A 19,857-nucleotide genomic window follows, 5' to 3' on the forward strand; every position below is an offset into this window, starting at 1 on the left:
CACGGTGTGAAGGACTATTCCCTAAGGCAACTTGGACCATCAGCAGATAACTTTAATTCTCTATTGAGGGCTATAAAATTGCATTAATGCAGTGGAGTGCTCTCATTTCCCATAGAAAGCAAGGCACAGGTACCAGTTCCAAGAAAGAAGCACTTCTGCCCCATTTTCATTTCCAACCAGAAACGTCAGTGCCTTGTGGAAGGCCTGTAAGAGCCCGTTGTGGCTTTTTGACACCGCTCATGCAGTGTGGGGAAGCAGCCTTCTTTCGACATCGTAACAGACCTGGGAGCAATTCTTCACCTTGATTGTTAAAGACTAAACCCAAAACAACCATATCAATTACAGCATTCAAGGCCCAGGAGGAAATTTAAAAACAAGCTTTCAAGGTCAGGGTTTCAGTGGAAATAGATCCTTGCTGACAATAGGCAGAGCTTCCCTGAGCTGACGGCTACATTTACAGGACAACTACACTGTGTACATTTTCAGTGTGTTAGAGCAGTGAACAGGAACATATTCAGCTGATTCACAGCACATAGAAGGGTTAACTTTACATTTCATGACAGAAGTTAACCCAAATAAGGTCTGTGCTATTCAGCCTGAAGGGAAAAGAAATCAATTCTGCTTCCTGTGGGTAGGATTGCACCACTTGATTAGAAAAAGAAATGAATCTTTAAAGTATACTTACAGGAAAGGTATTTGCCATTTGCATGAGAGATGGGAATGGCTGCATCCCAAGTTAATGAAATCAAGTCTCTGTGCCTGTTTGAGGATTTCATCTATTTGAATTATGCAAATATAAAATGTAACTTCATTGTATAAAACTTCAAAATGAGAATGCTATCCATACATCCAGGGAGGCTAAAATAATATCCCCACTCCCCAAACTTAACATTGTTTCATTGAAGGCCAACAAGAGGTTATGATTTGGTCCTACGTGACAGTCAATTTAGAGGACAATCCTGCCTGTCAGCAAATAAACATTAAGCCATTTTAAATTTCACCTCCATTTGATAAGGTTAAAGTAATTCTCTCTTGGAGATAGGGACTTGGAGGCAGGCTTTTGAACACCAGTCATCTGGCACAGAGACTGATGGCCATGTAGGTTGTGAAGGAGGGTGTCAGGGCAGGCTGGCAGAGTGGATCTGTGGCAGCAAGAGGAGGAGCAGCACACGTGGTATTTTGCTCTTGATTCAGAGACCAAAACATGCAGGAAAAGGATCCTTCAGATACAGACCATGTGTGCGCCTAGCTGTGTGGTCCCAGGCTAGCTTTCTGAAAGCCTACTTTTGGCAACAGGTTATTTGCCAAGAAATGTTCAGCTTGGGTAAGTTTGCTGGACCTTCTTTATAAGTTCAGCACCCTCCCAAAGGGGGATACAGAGTCGCAAAGCGCCACACCAAGGAGCAATAAACATAACCTCTTCCTTCCACCCCAGTGGAGGCCTGGGCTTTATGACCAGAGACACACCTCCACTCCCAGCACAGGCAACCACATCATGGACTTGCCGAAATTACGGCATTCGTTACCCCAGACACTGAACTTGTTTGGTCCAGCTCTCCACTTGGAACGCTGTCCCTGAACATGTCCTTCTCATGATTAGAAATTTTCTCATTTATGTCTGTACTCAGACATTCATGGCCCCTGTAGACCCATTAGCTCTTGTGCCAATGCCATCACTTATATCAATGCAGAGAACATGGCAATATTTTGTAATATCAGAGCATTTGCACTGCAGGACAATGTTTCCTAAATTGTCAATATGCTTTTTATAATAGAAAAGAATGCATTTAAATGTTAGCTTGGACCAGAAGACAAATTAAAAGGGGATATCTGAATTTCAAGTTGCTATCAAAAAGCTTTTTAGAATTCAGTAGACATACAGACGAGCAGGAATGGGAAGGGAATCAAGACAATGGAAAGTTTAAAACTCCACACATCAACTTTTAATAATGAACTCCCAAGGCTGCCTCCAAGTACACTAGGTGGGGAAAATCTTTTAGGAAAGGGCACAAGAGGAGCACTGAAAGAGAAAAGAGGTATACACTCACAAACCTCCACAGGCACAGAGAGATCAGATCTGTTCTGGCTTTGCTCAGGGACTGCTCCAACTGAGGGATGATGGCCCCTCGTACCCACCAGACCAGCAGATAGCAGTTTCAGAAGAACTCTCTTGTTTTGCTCTTCCATTGCTGTTTCTTTTTTTTTTTTTTTAATAGACCAGATTAGCAGATCTATACTCAACATGGATTTAAAGCTCTGTAAACTCAGAGTTGATCATGGGTACTACAACTTTCAGACTCAAGTCTCTAAGCTGAGGAGGAATATTTGTGCATACTGGAGGGAAAGTCCTTGGCTCTACAACTGAAAAGGCAATTGCAAAGTCCTTTACATAAGGAGTGATAAATTACGGGCTGGGCTCCCTGGTCAGTTTCTAAAGACACCGAGAAAGACTGCTAAGCTTAACTCATTGCACAATGAGATCAGAATGATTGTACCCAGAGTCACTCTTTATATGGCTGTTACTGAACCAGTTTTGCAAGATTTTCGAAGGAGGGTACAAACTAGATTTTCCTCTTTCCTTGGTACTCATTACCCCGATGTATGTAAAGACAACTATTCTTCAGCCGTATTCTTCATTTTGCTACATGAAACAATACAACCTCATTTTAGCTTGTGTTAAAAGTTTGTCTCCACATCTCCAATCACCTTTTTCTACAGCCTCAACACAGGTAGTTTGATATTGCATTTTTCCAAATGCTCAAGTTTAAAAAAAGGTATACTTTAACCCACTATACTTCAGTAGCTAAGTTATCCCCCTAGAATCATTGTCCAAGACTTTCAAAGGGATGTGTACATTTGCAAGTACCAGTAAATGCTTCTACACATTTTGGCAGGAGTTGATGTCATCACTACTACCACTAGAAATTTAGTGTTTTGGCTTTCAAGACAAAAAGATCACTTAAATGCCATCTTTTGAAGACTTGTGACAGAACCCATTTCATCCATTTTAGATCTGCACTTCTTTCAATCGGTTGGAAAGATTCCAAACAGATGAGAATCAAACCAGAAAAGCCCCCAACATAAGGACGATGTGGACCTGTTGGAGCGAGTCCAGAGGAGGTCCACGAAGATGATCAGAGAGCTGGAGTGCATTTCCTATGGAGGCAGGCTGAGAGAGCTGGGCTTATTCAGCCTGGAGAAGAGAAGGCTCTGGGGAGACCTTAAAGCAGCTTCCAGTACCTAAAGGGGACTACAGGAAATCTGGAAAGAGACTTTTTATAAGAACAAGTAGTGACAGGACAAGGGGGAATGGCTTTAAACTGAAAGAGGAAAGATTTAGATTAGATATTAGGAAGAAGTTCATTATTGTGAGGGTGGTGAGACACTGGAACAGGTTGCCCAGAGCAGCTGTGGATGCCCCATCCCTGTAAGTGTTCAAGGCCAGGTTGGACAGGGCTTTGAGCAACCTGGTCTAGTGGAAGGTGTCCCTGCCCATGGCAGGGAAGTGGAACTAGATGATCTTGAGGTCCTTCCCAACCCAAACCGTTCTATGATCTGTTGAATAAACTTGTGCCAGAAAGTCGTAAGGCTTTTAGCAATTTCACTGTCTGAAGGGCAAAGGCAAACAAATCAGCATGCTTGCTTTTAACTTCTGTTTGTCCTTCACCAGAGCAGTTAGTTCTTATCTAACAGTTAAAAACCTGACACGTTAAAGTCATGTCCACTGTAAAGACTGTTTGATTCTCTGTGTACCTTATTGATGTTGTACTGCAATTTTTAATTACCTTAGAAGTTTAATTCTGATTGTTGGCTCAGTTATAGCAGTTTCTAGAACTTCTTTTCTGTAGATATCTTTAAGCATTACTAAGAGACTCAGTTGGTAAGGACCTTCATTCTTAATGCATTTAAGGGACAAATTTAAGTTCAGTTTCATTTTCAAAATCAGAGAGCTCAGAAGTTTTCTTTATTGGAAAGACAATATCAGGCACAAGAATTAAAAAAAAAAAAAATCAACGAATACCGGAGCTTATCAAATGAGACATTTTGGTGCACACAAACACACAGAGAAATACAACCACAACCAGTATGAATACATTTTTCTCCAGAAAAGTTTATGTTTGGGAGGGGAGAGGGGTGTGGGGAAAAAAATAACCAAAACTTGAGGGAGAGCATTTTAATCTATTCTTTTTCTTGTTCATCATCTTGTTGTACTATCTCAAAAGCTTATGTTCCTGTGCCTAGCTGAAGGCAGGCTCTGATTACTTGCCTATTTTGGCATATACAGAAAATTTCAGATTAAGAGCAGACATACTGGGACAGACCTAGGACTCATCTCTCTGTTCATTTCATTCTGTGATGATCCCACACAGATATCTGTGGGAGAAAGAACATAGAGGGATTTTTCTGTACTATTCTCGCTATTTTTTTTTGGCACTCAGCAATATTAGGACTTCCTAAGGTAGAAATTATATCTTATTCTTGACAGCACTATCCTTCAAGGTTACATTTAATCTCTTTTGGAGCCCACTTTTAGATTTGGCCTCCACAACATTAAGTTCCACAATTTAGATTTTACACTTTACGGAAAAAGTGCCAGAATAATTATGGTTATTGCCATTTACTGGAAGGGGTACATATATACTGAACTCCAGGGATTTTTCTAGGAAGGAGCAATCAGGACACAATACAAAAGACTTGAGTGCAAGAAAGCCCCTCTTTTAGCTATAGAAGACAATCATTACATTCAACAAAAAGCATGCTGGCAATATTACATGGAGAAGCAAAGCAGGGTGGATTTGCAGAAACGCTATATGAACAGAGACAAAATATTTAGGCTACCCTGTGAAAGGGGCTGTATCTGAGCTCTTTTGCAGGGCTCAGCTAGAGATTGAACAGCTTCTTGATTATCTGTACAGATGCTACCTAATAAAACAGGAGAAAAAAAAAAGCCATTTATGCTGACAGAGGATACCTTTGTGTCTGGGTTTCTTTATACTCACAACTAAAGTTTAGCTTCCTGGTAATTATTACATATTACAGCACACCTGTTTGCAGGTGGATGTCAACTGGTTTTTGAGTGCTCACAGAACTCTCTCTACATGTTTCCGTTACAAGCATACACTTGCTGCCAGAGATATCCCCAACTCTAACCCCAAAAGCCACACTTTCAATCTAAATACCTTTTTAAAAAAATTCATAAGATCAAATATAGTAAGTGCTTTTAAGAGAGAATTAAATACAAGCACCACTGGCTTAAAACAGCTTAAGGGGAAACAAGGAAAAGTTAGCTCATAACAATACCAGACCTCTTTCTCAGTTTCACCTTTTCTTGTAAGTCACTATTTATACAATTAAGATGTTCTTGGCAGACTCATTTAATCCATAATATTTTGACCTTTATATTACTCATGCATCCGCAACAGAGGTCAGAAAGATAACTGCTTTCTCAGTTAAGTATAGGGTTGGCATCTAACAGCATAAACACAGTTATCATGCTCTCAAGAAAGGATAAAAAGGTGCTACAGCACATTGTGCCAGATGTTAAGTTGAAATCTTAACTGTTTATTTTTAGTGGAAAACATAATTTTAAAATTCCTTCTACTACTGGAGAAACTACAGTTTTTCAACTGTACTACCTATCCAGTAAAACTGAAGGTTTAGGAACTCGCAACAATGAAAGGGAAGAAAATAATCTTTAACCTGTTCGCTGGTTCTCAGTTTCTAACACAAATGTTGGCTTTAGGAAACCAAGAAGTTATGTAGGACTAAATTGAAAGCTTCACATTACTAATAAATGTGCAGATATTAAAGCTCTCTTCCATTAAAATTCACAGGTCAGCAATCATTGTTTAAAGATAATGGCCGTAACATCAGCTAGGAAAACAAAACATTTTATTTTGTGAAATGTGATATAATTGCAATATGAAACAATAGAGGAATAGATAATGCATTTAGTTTTCACACGTGAAGACTTCAATAAATCGTCTGTGTACTTGGCACAGATGAGTCATCTATCTACTATTCAAATGAGTCTACTATCTACTGAAACTGGGGAGTTGCAAGAGCAATCTACATTTGAGATGGTGTCTCAAATGAGGTTGTAAGCTCAGAAGAGGTAGCAAGAAAACAGAGAGAAATTTGAAAATTAATGCTTAAGACAATAGCCTCTTGACCAAAGAATTAAAGAGACAGCTTCCAAGGCTGCTTCTTGTAAGCATGTCCCAGAGAGGATTTGCCATGATACAGAGCATGTTTTTCAGAAGCTGAGATGACACAGCCAGACCTCAGCTCCCCAAAGGCAGCAGCTCCCTGCCTGTTTCTTGGCTCATGCTGCCAAAGCAAGGGATGTTACTTGCATTTCCCTCCTTCCTTCTTTTAAATATATACCTAGGGGTTCCAGAAGAACTGAGGGCCAATAGGGCTATTAAAGAGAGGGGAAGGGGAGGGGGAAAGATTAATAATACTAAGTTTAAGGTCAAAACTAGTAACAGTCTTTAATTAAGCTTAAAGACTTTGGGTAGAGGCAAATATAGAGCAGAAGTACTTAAGAAATCTTTTCTATCCACTTAGAGTCTGGACAACACAGATAGTAAAGAAGAGGAAAGATACTTGTGCTGCATGTGCCACAGGAAGAGCTAAGCTGAAGCAGCACACCAGCACCTATAGCTCACTATCAGACCAGGTGAAACACCAGTTTCCTTGTAGGCATTAGGTGAAAGACAGAAGCATGGCCATGATTTTCACTAAGCACTTATCGTCGTCATGAGCTTCTCGTACATGGAAACAAAGACAGCGGTCATATGTCCACAGAGCCTATATCTGTCAGGATATCACATATGGAGAATTATGTGGATTACACTAGTGGTGAATTTGGTTCTCTGACTACAGTATTTGCAGTTAGGTTGTTTTTAAAGCTGCAGGCTTTTCATGTTGAAGCAATTCTTAAGTACTCTAACGCAAAGTGTAATCACACATAGATTTTTCCATTAAAACTACAAAAGTCTTAAATACCCTGGGGGTGCTGGCCTCAATTAGTCCCTATTCTTCCATTCTTTTTCTCTCTGTACCGCTGTGCCATCCCTTGGCGTAGGAGGAAAGGAAGACTGTCTGCTTAAGCCAAAAGCACAATCTTCTGTTACACAAGTCCGGTTAAAGCAGAAGTAGATAAATTGCTTTCTGTACAACAGGGAGAAAAATTATGCTGGTTTCTGCTTATGTTCATTTTTAAATTATAGTGTGGGAAAACTGAACATAGAGATATCTTGATTTTGGAAGTTCGCCTTGAGTCTATTTTACTGTGGCTATGTTTTTGATTGTTGGTTTTGGGTTTGTTTTTTTTTAACCTAACAGAAGTCCCACAGTTCTTTGAAGGAGATTGTTTGTACACAATTGCCTAGAGAAGCCATGATCCCTGAATGCAGTCTTTCCATTGTCATCTGTTGAATAGCTGAGCTTCGGTTTTGTGCCACCAGCATTCAGTAGCATTGATCAGTTTTGCCATTGACACCAGGTTAATATTTTTGCAGAGAAGAGGAAAGCAAATTTTAGTGAACACCAGTAGGTAAATCCTCTGCTTTTATCTCTTTTCCAGGAAGCAGCACCTAAAAGCAAAATCTTACTAGTCAGAGGGTAGGTGTCCCATTCAGTTGAATGGCTAGACCCTGGCCTGTTTGTCTAAGTGTTTTATTTTACCTGCTCAGCCCCTGCTACCCATTTCAGTACATTCAGTCTCCTACTTGCCTTGCATAATTTGAAGTCCTGCTCAGGGAAATATATGGATGGAGACACCACATAAAACACAGAGATTAAAATTATATCCAGCCTACAATGTATTTATCTTCAGGCACCTCTCCAAGAAAGTCACTGAAGAAAGGCAGCTGAGTGGAATGATTAAAGCAATGAACGATAAGGAGTCAATGAAACCAAGTTTAAAGAACATGGGTTGGAGCTGTATTCTAGAATCTAATCAATTAGGTTATTCTTCCAATTTTTGTTCTGTCCCTAAGCTTTACTTTTTTCAGTGAGGAAAAAACCCAGCCAATTTCCAGCCTATGAAGAAGCATCTAATTTTCCTGTAACACAAGTCCTACCATTGTCAACTTAATACTGTGCCTGAGTCATCTGAGGATGACAACCACGTATTTTTCACAACTACTTGAAGTAATCTACTTCCTGAAAACCCATTTGCCAAGTGCTTTATGAAATACATTCCCTTAGTGATCTTTGGAAAGGCTATTTCTACACACAATACCTTTATTCTGAGCAAAACATTAATCTGCCAGCACTAGTATATGGGTAAAAAATGGTACTTCATCTTAAGTTCTAAAAGGTCTTTTTAATTTCCAATTCAAAGTTTTATCAGAAGACAGGGCACTAGCACAAGATTAAGCAGATGCATTTGTGGCTTTCCATAGCATTTGTGGCCTTGCTCAGGTCACTGACCTCTTTCTGTCTAGCTTTTCCAGCCCTTACCTTTTGTCCTTTTTACTTGGATTGAGGCAGGGACTCTCCTTCTATGGCACTTACCAGAGTCTCAATAAAGCCTCTAGCGGCTATTGCTCCATAAAGCAGACCAGACCTGAAGCTACATGTACCATACCACATCCCATGAAACCACCACTGCTACTGTCTTCAGGCTGACTCTCAGTGTATTTGACATACTTAAGTGTTAGACCAAAGAAAAAAGAAAACACACCACTGTCTTTCTTAAGATAGAGGCACTGCCATAGGTTCTGATAAGCAACACCCTTCCCTGCTCAATAAAGAAGTTGTAGGATACTTGCTGTTCAGGCATGTAGGTAAAATTAGTCATACATCAGAAGGTCTTACAGCAGAAAAGCTGCAGTACTGTAGTGATGGGAAAGAGACAGCAGGGAGAATTATCTGCCCTGCTTGGCATGGGGAAACTGACGGTGCTGCGCTGGTATCAGCAGGTTCTCCAGTCACATAAGTCCAGCTGCAACTCTGGCTCTTGCCAACTGATGCAGTTACAGCAGTGCTTTAGTGCATCCACCTCAACACTTTCACAGCAGCCAGATTACTTTGATATTTCTCTTTCCTGGAAGGAAGTGCTCAGGATGGATGGATGTTTCATCATGGCCAGGAGACAGAAAAGCGCTGCCCAGATGCCAGATGGCAAACAGCAAAGCACCCACAGTGCCTAGCAGCCCCATGCAGTGGGACCCTTCTGCTGTGCAAACAGAAGGGTATTGCTCCAAAAGGCAAACTGGAAGTGCGTACAAAGAAAAGTAGAGGATGTAGCAACACTAAAGGACTTTTCTATTTCAACATACTTTCTGTGGTGGGCTTGAGATTGTTTTATACAAAATAATTAAGGCTTTTAGTGGAAGCACAAAACTGAATCTGCCAAGGCGAATAACAGAAGCTTTAGAAGCAATACATTTTTCAGCTGGGGTAGTCAAAACTCATTTCATTGTAGAGTACAAGTTCAGTTCAGTTAGATCTAGTCTGATGACAAACCATACAACTGCTTTTGTATAAGTGTTGCTTTACATTATTGACCAGATTAAGAAGGATGTAGCCATGGACAGTGAGCATGCACTTTTGCTATGGAGCCACTTTTGCTGAGACCCATCCCACCAGCAGCTTGCATGGAGGCTTATCCCATACTGGTCCCCTCTCCCAGTGAGCAGGCCACCCGTTAACATTTCCTAAAGATTTTTAACTTACATAGTTTCAGCTATGAGAAGTGCCTTCTTTGTGTAACGTTTATAATTACTGCAATAGTTGGAGTTACTGCAATAGTTGGAGTTTGATATCTTTTACAGGATCCTTCCATTACATTCTCCTTCATTTGCTGTAACCCACTTACATATAATAATACATATAAGTCTCCAAACTTGCCTTTCTTAAAAGCTCATTGCTATGTTGGCGAAGGCCTCAACTCAGCTGTTGAAGTGAGAGGTCCCCAGTGGCACCTTGTGACCATTTAGGTAGCCCTCTGATCACTGCCCTGCCTATCACAGCCACAGGAGAAAGAAGAGATCGAATAGCCACAAAGAATCAATCTCTGTCAGGGTGGACTGCACATTAGGAGATTTTAAATACTGTTAAAAGCTTGTGTTTCAAAGTGCCATCAGCCATGTGTTTTCATAAGCACTACAGCTATTCAGTTTCTGGTGCCGGGGGTGGGGAAACTTTTACTAACAAGTGCTGCTATGACCCATTCAAAAACTTCAGTTCAGCTAGATTTTCCCTGCTATTCATGACAGGCCATACTCAAACAGACCCATGTAGACCTTTACTAGAAGAAAGCTTTGCTGTCCCAACATGAGCAAATCTGCTTTAACAACAAACATAAGTAACCCACACAGTGTCAACCAGTCTGACCTATGCTGCTTGTGTGGATGGGCTGACCCACTGGGAAAGTGGAGTTTTACCACTCAGAAGGTGATTAAATAAATCGCACACACACCCAGATTGCAGGAATTATGCCCCAGTCTATACAAAAGCACAAAAGGCCTCATTTCAGAGGCAGGACCATTAAGCAGACTTGCATATACTATCCTGTTTTTCTTGAAGGCAACAGCAAGTGGGAAGGAAGTTGGAAGGAACAGGACTGCACAACCTACTTTATAAAAACAGAATTGATTTTCACCAAAACACTGAAACAAAGTTGCATTTCTAGACTGGAGCAATTCTACCAAAATTTGAGCTGAACAGCCCCTGGAAGTACTCCCATCCCCAGGCATAGAGCTTTTATTGCAGCCATTGGGCCAGACTCTCCTCTCCACTACGAGTGTAGCAAGGTAGTCAGAAACAGAAGGAACTGACATCTCTACGTCAATGACTTCAAATCCCCAACCAGACCCTCTGGGCTTCAAGCTGAAATACTTGAACCTTGCAGCCACCTTCCTTGGACAAAAGCTCTTCCCTACATGAGCCTAGACCTGCGCAGCATGGTGGAGCTCTCTCCCTTGCCCCCTTGTCACCTTCCTTCATCATAGCAGTGGTGTCACCCCATCTGGAGCCCATCCAGCAAGTGTACGTACTATCTATGGCAAGCAGTCTTTCAGTTTCAACATTTACAATTCATTTTCATGATTTTTCCCAAGTGCCACACAATAATGTGACACTAAAAAAACACCAGTTCCTTCTTGTGTCTTCTACTTAGCTTTTTCTCATCGTCAGGAGATTTATGAATTTAATCTCCATTTTATAGAACTTAAGACTTTTAACAGCTAGAAGAAGAAAATGCTAAACCGTTTTTATTGCTGTTAGATGTTCAAAGACATCATGCTACATACTGACATTTACATTTCACATTAAAAGTGAAATATGTTGTGAATGTGCAAGTATTTGTTTTAATTTGACCCATCTGTTAAATGAAAAACAAAGAGGACTTCTAAATCACTATATATAAATTCAGCGATTTGTAACCAATCTATATGTTCATTTCTTCTGGGTTAAAACTTCCCTAAAGCATCACTCTTATGAAATCTCCAAATTAAACTGCTTTGCATTGTTCTCAAGGATGCAGCCACAGTTTCTTCCTCCTCAGTTTATTATTTCCCAACCCAAGTAAATTAAAAGACTTGTATTAAAAATCTTGCAACTGAAATGATTTTGGAGAATTCACGGAAGTATCTACTGGCTCCAGAAAGCTGAGAGCAGAGAGGAAGTGCATGTACTTCACATATTGACAGCAAATTCCCTTAAGATAAAGGACAAGCCAATTGCTTTCATTTAGCTTTTAACATTCCTGCAAGCAGCACTAGGGCAGCCCTATTCCATACTTAAACCATCACCAAGCAAGAACAATAATCAAGAAGGGGAAGAAAAGCTGAGGCAATTTACCTTCACCTCTCAACATAGCTAGAACTTGCTACAGGATTGGGATCTTAGACTGAGCTTTAACGTAGCTGTGGATTATAATTTTACAAGGTCAGAGAGATCCACAGACATTTAAAGATCCCACAGCAGCACTTAAAGAGCAGTCTTTCTCTTTTTTCACTTTGCGCAACATGCTGTATTCAGCATTAGCTGCTAAGCCTCTACCCCAGAAATCAGTACTTTCAGTGGAGTAAGGATAATGAAAGCCTTTTAATCAGCCAGGTATGGGCCCTTCCATCCCACAGAGATGATTTCTTGCATTGCACAAGACAATTTCTTCGTTAGATGTACATTCTGAGGAGGAGGAAGAGCTCTGTAGAGCCTGGAGTGTCACATCTCCCATTTGAAACCTTTGTCAATAGCAGCTCCACCTTTTCCCCAAGCCTTTAAGTCATATGTTTTGTCTGTATGACGGGTGTTCACCGTGTTCCCAGCTCCAGCACAGGTGGAGCAGAAAAGGAGCTGGGTGCACCCTGGGCCCCTTACCCTGCAGCTTCATATCGCAGCCATGCAAAAGCAAGACTAGACAAGGAAGCAGAGAATGCGCAAAAAAAGAGTCTTAAAAAATCTAATCTACATAAAGCTATAGAAGTGGTCAGACCCACAAGTTTCAATTCTTCAATTCTGCATCTCCAATATCAAGCAGAACACTAAAAAAGCAACACAGAAATACTAGGTCTACTCTGCATTCACACTCTAGATGGTTCATTTATTATACCCAGTATCATATTAAGCAACCCAGCAAAGCAAGAACTAGCAGTAATGCAGCCAGGGCATGATTAAGGGTGCTTCTAAAAGCATCAACAAATGTGGAGCCTACATGGATCACAGCCCAGAAAGATTCAAGTTGGTGAAATGACAGCTTGATTAGTTTTTGTCTGACAAATGTGGTGAGAGAGATCAGAATCAAACACAATTCCAAGGCCTTCAAATAAAACCAGGAAAAAAAAAAAAAATTCAAAGAGGGCAACAGCAATTTGCAAGACCAAATCAATTCTCCAGCCCAGCTTTCTTAATGCTTGGATGCAGCACATCCACAGCCACAACTGCTGAGACTATGTAAGTACCCTTCAGAGAGCATCCTGAATTAACAGAGACAGGCCCTGTGAGGGGGACAAACTTCAGATCTTGCAAGACACTCTTCCCTCCTATCAAGGGCCTTACTAAATATGCACATATTTGTAATTTAATGGGAAAACATGCAAGTAGAGCTACTTTATATCCAGGCAACCATTGCCTATTGCTATCCCAAAGATCAAGCAGCAACACCCTGTTACCCATATTGCTGCATGTAAGCATGCAGGATAATCAAACAACATAAATAGCAGAGAGCAAATGGAATTTTCCTTCTTATTCCCTCCCACCTGTTCTAACAGCAAAAAGAGCGAGTCAAAAACACACAGGGAAATCAGTTTCTTAAAAATATATCATTGCAACCAAAAGTATTCCTCTCCCTCATTTTGCACCAGTTTCAAACCATATATCCCCCATTTGGGGGAACCTGGTGAGCTAAAATGGAGGCTTCTGGGTTTCCTTCACATGTAGAAAGGGGGCAGGGGAGGGGAGGCAGAGTAACACAGGGCTCTTACCCAGGAATAAAATGATCTGTCTCCTGGAGCTCTTGCCCTCCGAGCTCTCACTTTTTCTTAGGTACTGTTCCTGGTGTTTTAGTCTGCTCTTCACTGCCACAGTTCCTTCCTTGTGGATCATCAGGGTCTTCATCATGCTGTGGCACATGAATGTGACAGATCCCAGCACTATGATGTACACAGCGAAAGCACTGAAGATGCTGGCCTGAAAGACAGACCACTTGGAGGAAAGGCTGGTACAGACAGTCATATTGTGCTTCAGCTCAGGAGGGTGGTGACTGGGCATAGGCTTCTTGCAGGCAGTCGTACCTTGGTAGCCCTCAACGGCTTCCAGGGGATATTCCGTGCCCATGGCAAAGAGCAGAGGCAGAGCCACTATGACAGACATCCCCCAGACAAAGGCGATGAGCAGCTTCACCGTGCGGGGTCCAGAGACGGCCTTGAACTTAAAGGGGTGGCAGATAGCCACATACCTCTCAAAGCTGAGGGTGGCAACATGCAGCACAGTGGCATAACTGCAGACTTCAAAGAGGAAGTAGTAGAGCTTGCAAGCCACATTGCCATTGGGGGTAGAAAAGGGGATCCAGATAGCACTGAAGAACTCCACGGGCATACCCAGCAGGATGACCAGCAGATCAGAGCAGGCCAGACTCACCATGTGGTCTGTGACCTCTTTCTGCAGGTAGCCCTTCTTCTGCAGGATCCTAGTGGCCTTGATGGTGATGCTGTTGCCCAGGATGCCCGCAATAAAGATGCAGACATACACACAGGCCAAAGTGATCTTAATCCAAGGAGACACTTCAAACTCAGGGATGTGGCTGTGGTCAATGAGATGAGAACAGTCTGAAGAGGATGTTTGTCCTGCCATGAGAAGCCCCTGGGGGGAAGAAGAGGGAGAAAAAGCCTTCTGCCCTCTCTGATGTTCAGATTCACAGCAAATGGATCCTTTCCTGCTTTGCCCCTCTCACTGCGATGCACAGGTTAGAGCAGTCAGGCACAACAAACCTGTCTCAACTAGCCACACCTGTGGGTTTTGTTAGCAACAGCCACTGAGTCAGCAAGCTGAGCATGGAAGTGTTTCAGATCTTACCTATCTTTATGGCAAACATCTCTTGCTCTTTTTGGGTTTTTCTCCTTTCTCTAAGTGAAGTTGCCGTTCTCCAGCCCTCTGTGGTATGAGCTGCTCTCCTTTCAACATTTGCCTCTTCCTCTGCAAGCAAAGGTAGCTTTTGGTTGCTGCCCCAGGAAGAGGAAGTCAGAGTTTCTGCTTGCTTATAGCTTCTCTGTTAACCATTAACCTAAATCTTGGCACAAGCCACCCATGTCTGAAATGCACTTCCTGTAATAAGAGCTCCTTCTCAGGGACAGATTAGGTTGGTGGGGTCAGGCTGAATATTAACTGGGCTTCAGACTTTACTTCTATATGCAGTAATGCCAACATGCTTCACTACTTTACCTTTCCTTTAATGAAGACCTCAGTATCTGCTGAAGCATTGTTTGTTACACTGCTTGTGCAGCCACAGGCTGATTTACGTCAACAGGAGCTTCTGGTTTTTAGTTGCTGCTGGTGAACTGGTAGCTTCTTAAAATAACTGTTTAGACTCTAAAGAGACTTCTCAGAAGTTATAAAATAAGCTGAACTTATTTAGACACATCCATTGTCTCCCTTTAAATTTCCATCTTCTCGTGTTAGATAACAAAAATAATAAAGTTAGTAATACTGATCATGCTCATGCTTTCAAGTAATCCAGAGTAGCAGGGGATGAAAATGGGCTTCCTGCTCCTATGTCTCACCTGAGAGGGAATGAATTTAACACACTCTTTAGTTTTAGTTTCAAACCATAGCACTGAAGGCTCCCAAGGTAACCCCTGGAAACATTTAATTAGAAGGTGTGTATATGGATTAGGAAACCTTTACATTACAATGCAAAATGGCAGAACAGCTTTTGCAGCTATAATCAAGAGAGAGGCCCATTACAGTGATCTGCTCCAATACCAAATCTAAGAACAGTGGGTTCACAAAGTGATTTCTATTAACTAGACAAGCACATGTGACACTTTCAGCTCATGATAAAAGAGAAACGTTAGAAAGCTGTTATTAAGCAGTCTCCTCACATTCAGTGGTTATCACTGTACCTCAGCAGCCCAAGTATATAATGAACAAAAGATGCCCAAAACAGGATAATCAGCACCTGTTTCTAAGCATTATTTATGCATTCCAGTTTCAGAAGAATCACCTCAAACCTTGCACAACTTTAAGCCTGTAGTCCCAGTCGTCTTCCCTTATGTTTGATAATTCACATTTGTTCTGCTCAGACAAGCTTTCTATTATTACCCAATTTCTTTCACTTAATTTTACTTTATAAAAGTGTGAACAAAGATTACATATGCATGACTGAATTGTGGAAATGAAGCTAATTAAAATTTGCTGCTTACTATCAAAAGGGAAAAAGGGAGAGAGAGAGCAAAAGAGAGAGAAGGCCCAATAGGATTAGGTTTCCCCCTTTTTTCCACACCAATTATAAAATGCAGAACACAGTTTTGCAGTTTTCAATATTATCTTTAGAATATACACAAAGTTGATTAACTTTCTAATAAAGAGCTGATGCCACAAAGGAGATAGGAAGGAAAGAGGCAATTGTGGATACACATAGACTGAGACCATTAAAAAAAAGTCTTACTTAAGTTACCGGACTACATAAACTAGCAGTGAGTATTCCAGAGATACATATAAAATCCCTATCATGGGTGATTATAAAAAATATATATATCTTCCTGGAGGGAAACATTTCTCCTCAACTAAATGGGGAAGAAATTGTTGATGCCCCATCCCTGTAAGTGTTCAAGGACAGGCTGGACAGGGCTTTGAGCAACCTGGTCTAGTGGAAGGTGTCCCTGCCTCTGGCAGGGTGGTTGGAACTAAATGATCTTTAAGCTCCTTTCCAACTCAAACCATTCTATGATTCCATGATTCTGTGATAAATGTGCTTAATGCCTCTTTGTGGCATGGAGGGGGAGAGTTCATAGTCTTTACCCTGGTGGATGATACCAGTTTATAAACTTACGATTTGTGTCATGGTATGATTTTAGGCATTTTGTTAAGTTTTACTCAGTGTCTTGTAGCAGTGAACACCACAAATTAATTTTTGTGTTGTTGCCTTTCCCTTACCTGTTTTGAAAGTGAATGTGGCCTGTGTGGTTGTACCTGGGAGAACGCTGCAGGGAGCCCCTCTTGATCCAATTTGTTGCCATTGTGCACCATGACTTCAGCCCCCAGCACTGAAGAGGAGTCAAGAGCCCTGAGGATAGAGATCACTGTCTCTTTCTAAAATCAGCACACGCAGATGCTACACATTGCCAATCACTTGTCAGCCCCTTTCTAAGAAAACAGAGCATCATGAAGATGCAGATTACATGGGCACAAGGTGGCAGCTAGCTCTGCATGCCACTTGCTCAGCCACAGTCATGCTCACCTGAACGCTTGTGGTGATGCAGTTGTTGGTAAGAGGTGACAAGTGGTGAGAGGCAGAGAAACGGTGAGGAGCATGAATTGTTGTCACTGTAGTATATAAGGTGATTTTTCACTTTCAGAGATAATAAAGCAGCTATGATCATCCGCCACAGTCTCTTATCCAAGAGTCCACAAGGTTTCCTGAAGGGCTTTTTGCTTTCTTGCCTAGTCCATGGATAACACCTTGATGAGAGGTCTTTTGGGACAGAAGAAAGCAGAGCTTTATCATACATCCTTTAGGCCATTGCGCAAAGCTCATATTCTGCACCTTGTGTAGCGCACCATCTAGCACCCCGCCATGCCTGTGTACCACTGGCTGAGATAAAGGGCAGGAGGGGCTACAAGGCACTTGGTCCTTGACCAACTGCCATCTCATTAGAAGCCATGTTCCCCAAACTCCTGATGAGGCTAGCCCCCAAAACTGGCAGTTAGCACAAGTTGTACTGGAATGAGTCTTGGAAGAACAAACTCATTTGACAGATGCTGTTGCATTTTAGGTAAATAGATTGTAGATTAACCTTTTCCAGTGTGCAGGGGTATTGTGTTGCTGCAGCCTTACAAATGCACTCTCTTCCCCAGCTGCGTAGTGCTGGCACGCGGATTGGCTTGGGGTGCCCAATCTGCAGAATCGCTCGATAGTTATTTCTCAATTTCTATACAGCACAGATGCCAGGGTGCCCTGATTGGCAGACAGGCATTGCCACACTTGCATTATCTCTGCAGAATTATTTCTCGATAACCGTGTTGTGAATATGCAAATCCACCCTAATTGGCTACGCTAATCACACTGCTCTGACTGGTTTCTGTTCTCAAACTGTTCAAGCTACTTGATAGGAACAAAGAAAATACTTTGGTTTCTTGCTTCCTTTGGCTGAAAAACTCGAAAACTTAAATGAAAAGGAGAGCTATCTCAAAAGCAAAGAAAATGAGGTTGTGAAAAGGATTAACTTTTTTTTTCAGATAAAAACACATTGACTTTTTTTCTTGCTAGTCTTTACCATTCTCCATCTCAACAAATCTCTTGTCTCTAGAATAGCTGTGATACCTTTGTCTTGCCAGTATTTGTTTAGAGAAGGTGAATCCTGGGCTTGTTCAATTCTCTTTGAAACACAAGGTAAACAAAATGAGATTGCTGTTCTGCAGAAGGCAGCTACTCTGATCTGCACAGGCAGAGGGGAAAGTGCTGTGGGAATAAAAGGAAGAAACAACACAGACAAAAGTGAAGTGTCCAAATGATTTTAAATGTTTTAAGAAATCAATTTGTGTGAGACAGCTCATGTTGGCTTTTAAAAATATTTTTCATTAACATTTAAATAATTCAAGACTGCATTCAGATAACAAGGTTTCTTTCTGTTTTCTGAAATCTAAAAAGCCTCTTTACTGTTAAGATGCCTTTGTATTCTTCTCTATTTTTCTTCTTTTGAAGATTATGGTGCTAGTTAATAATATAAATAACTACAAGTAATTTGTGAAATTTATTTCTTCTTAATTTCTCTAAGAGTTTGGTTTTGGGCAACACAGCCTAACAACCATTGTGCTGTTAACTGCTTGGCTCCTTTTCTTCTGGCAACATGAGAGACTGGGCAATGGATGTGCTGTGTAACCCGCATGTCCATAATGAATTCTAATTTAATTAGATTACCTCTAGAAAGGTGACATATGGAAAGCTGCCATCTTTTATTCAACGATGTGCAGTGTTACCTGCTGTAATGCCATCCTCCTGGAATATCATATTGTGAGTGTTTGCTTGTCTGGCCGATAGAGAAGAGGGTTTCAAATGTGTTTCTAGGATACACAGAAAAAAGCGGTCTCTGCTCCAAATCATTACCTCTAAATAAATAGATCAAAGCACTTCACTACTTCCAGTTTGTTTTACAAATTGGCAAGCAACATGAAAAGAAGCTGGGGACAGTGATACTAAATGGTTTATCCAAGATACAGACAATCTGTGCAACACCTGAGCCTCCTCACTGATGTGCTGGATTTCAGCTAACTTTCTCACATGACCTGCAGCATAGAGACTACAGAGCAAGAAATGCATTTACACAGCTCTTCACTAGTTGCTCTGGTGGTTTTAACTGATGTTAATTCATAATAATTAAAACACATTTACAGCACCAAAACACATGATTATTGTACTTAGTCATATCTGGAATTGTTGAATACACCACCTGCTTTCTGATCACCTTAGTAAACTAAAGACATTAAAACTGTTCAAAGCCTTCACTCAATTACAGCATTGTCTGCAGTAAACCAAATGCACTAGGAGGCCTGTGGGTTGCTGTGATTAGGTGGAAGTGCACTTTGCCTGGCAAAAAAAGTGAAAGGGTTAATGTTCCACTCTTGGAGTAATGAAAGAGATGCACTTCTCTCTGTCCCTTGACATTTCAGTAGCTATTAGGAGGCAAAAAAAAGGCTCCAAATGGAGAGAAGCTGATTAGACAGGCTGGAGAAAGCAAGTAAAGCAGGTCCTGAAATAAGATAGTCCTTTTTGCATCCTTTGAGAATGAGGCACCAAAGGAAATTAGTTTATTTATGTCCCAGACCTGACAAAGGAGCTATAATTTAAAACCAAAATGAGCACATATGCTAAGCCCAGGTCTCAATAATCATAAGTCGATGGTATTGAACACATTTCCTGAAATACCCATTCAGAGTTCCTTTTGTCTGAAGCACAGTGGCACCAAGGCGTAACATCTGGTTCAAGAAATCACCGTGAACCCTGGGGCACAATCCCAGGCACACTGAATCAGATCTCATTTTTCTCTGTGTAACTTCTAAACTGACTTGTCTAAATAGATGTTAATGGCTTCAAAATACAGTTCAAAGCTCGTGTTTAAGAACACACTTAGTTTGCTGCATTTTTAAACTGTCAAGTAAAACTCTTCTATGCAGCATACTTTT

General features: G+C 41.2%; 1 protein-coding gene across 1 annotated transcript in view; it reads right to left on the reverse strand.

Annotated features, from left to right (window-relative positions):
* Window positions 1-14,670, reverse strand: part of GPR39 (G protein-coupled receptor 39) — an 85,961-nt gene extending 71,291 nt beyond the window's left edge. Inside the window, exons 1-2 of the mRNA XM_030485833.1 lie at window positions 14,533-14,670; window positions 13,443-14,409 (exon numbers count right to left, since the gene is read on the reverse strand). Coding sequence (XP_030341693.1) covers window positions 13,443-14,310 — 868 coding nt within the window. The 5' untranslated portion in view covers window positions 14,311-14,409; window positions 14,533-14,670. The remainder of the gene's footprint in view (window positions 1-13,442; window positions 14,410-14,532) is intronic.
* Between the last annotated feature and the right edge of the window lie 5,187 nt (window positions 14,671-19,857).

Source organism: Strigops habroptila, chromosome 5, assembly GCF_004027225.2.
Source record: "Strigops habroptila isolate Jane chromosome 5, bStrHab1.2.pri, whole genome shotgun sequence".
Lineage (NCBI taxonomy): Eukaryota > Metazoa > Chordata > Aves > Psittaciformes > Psittacidae > Strigops > Strigops habroptila.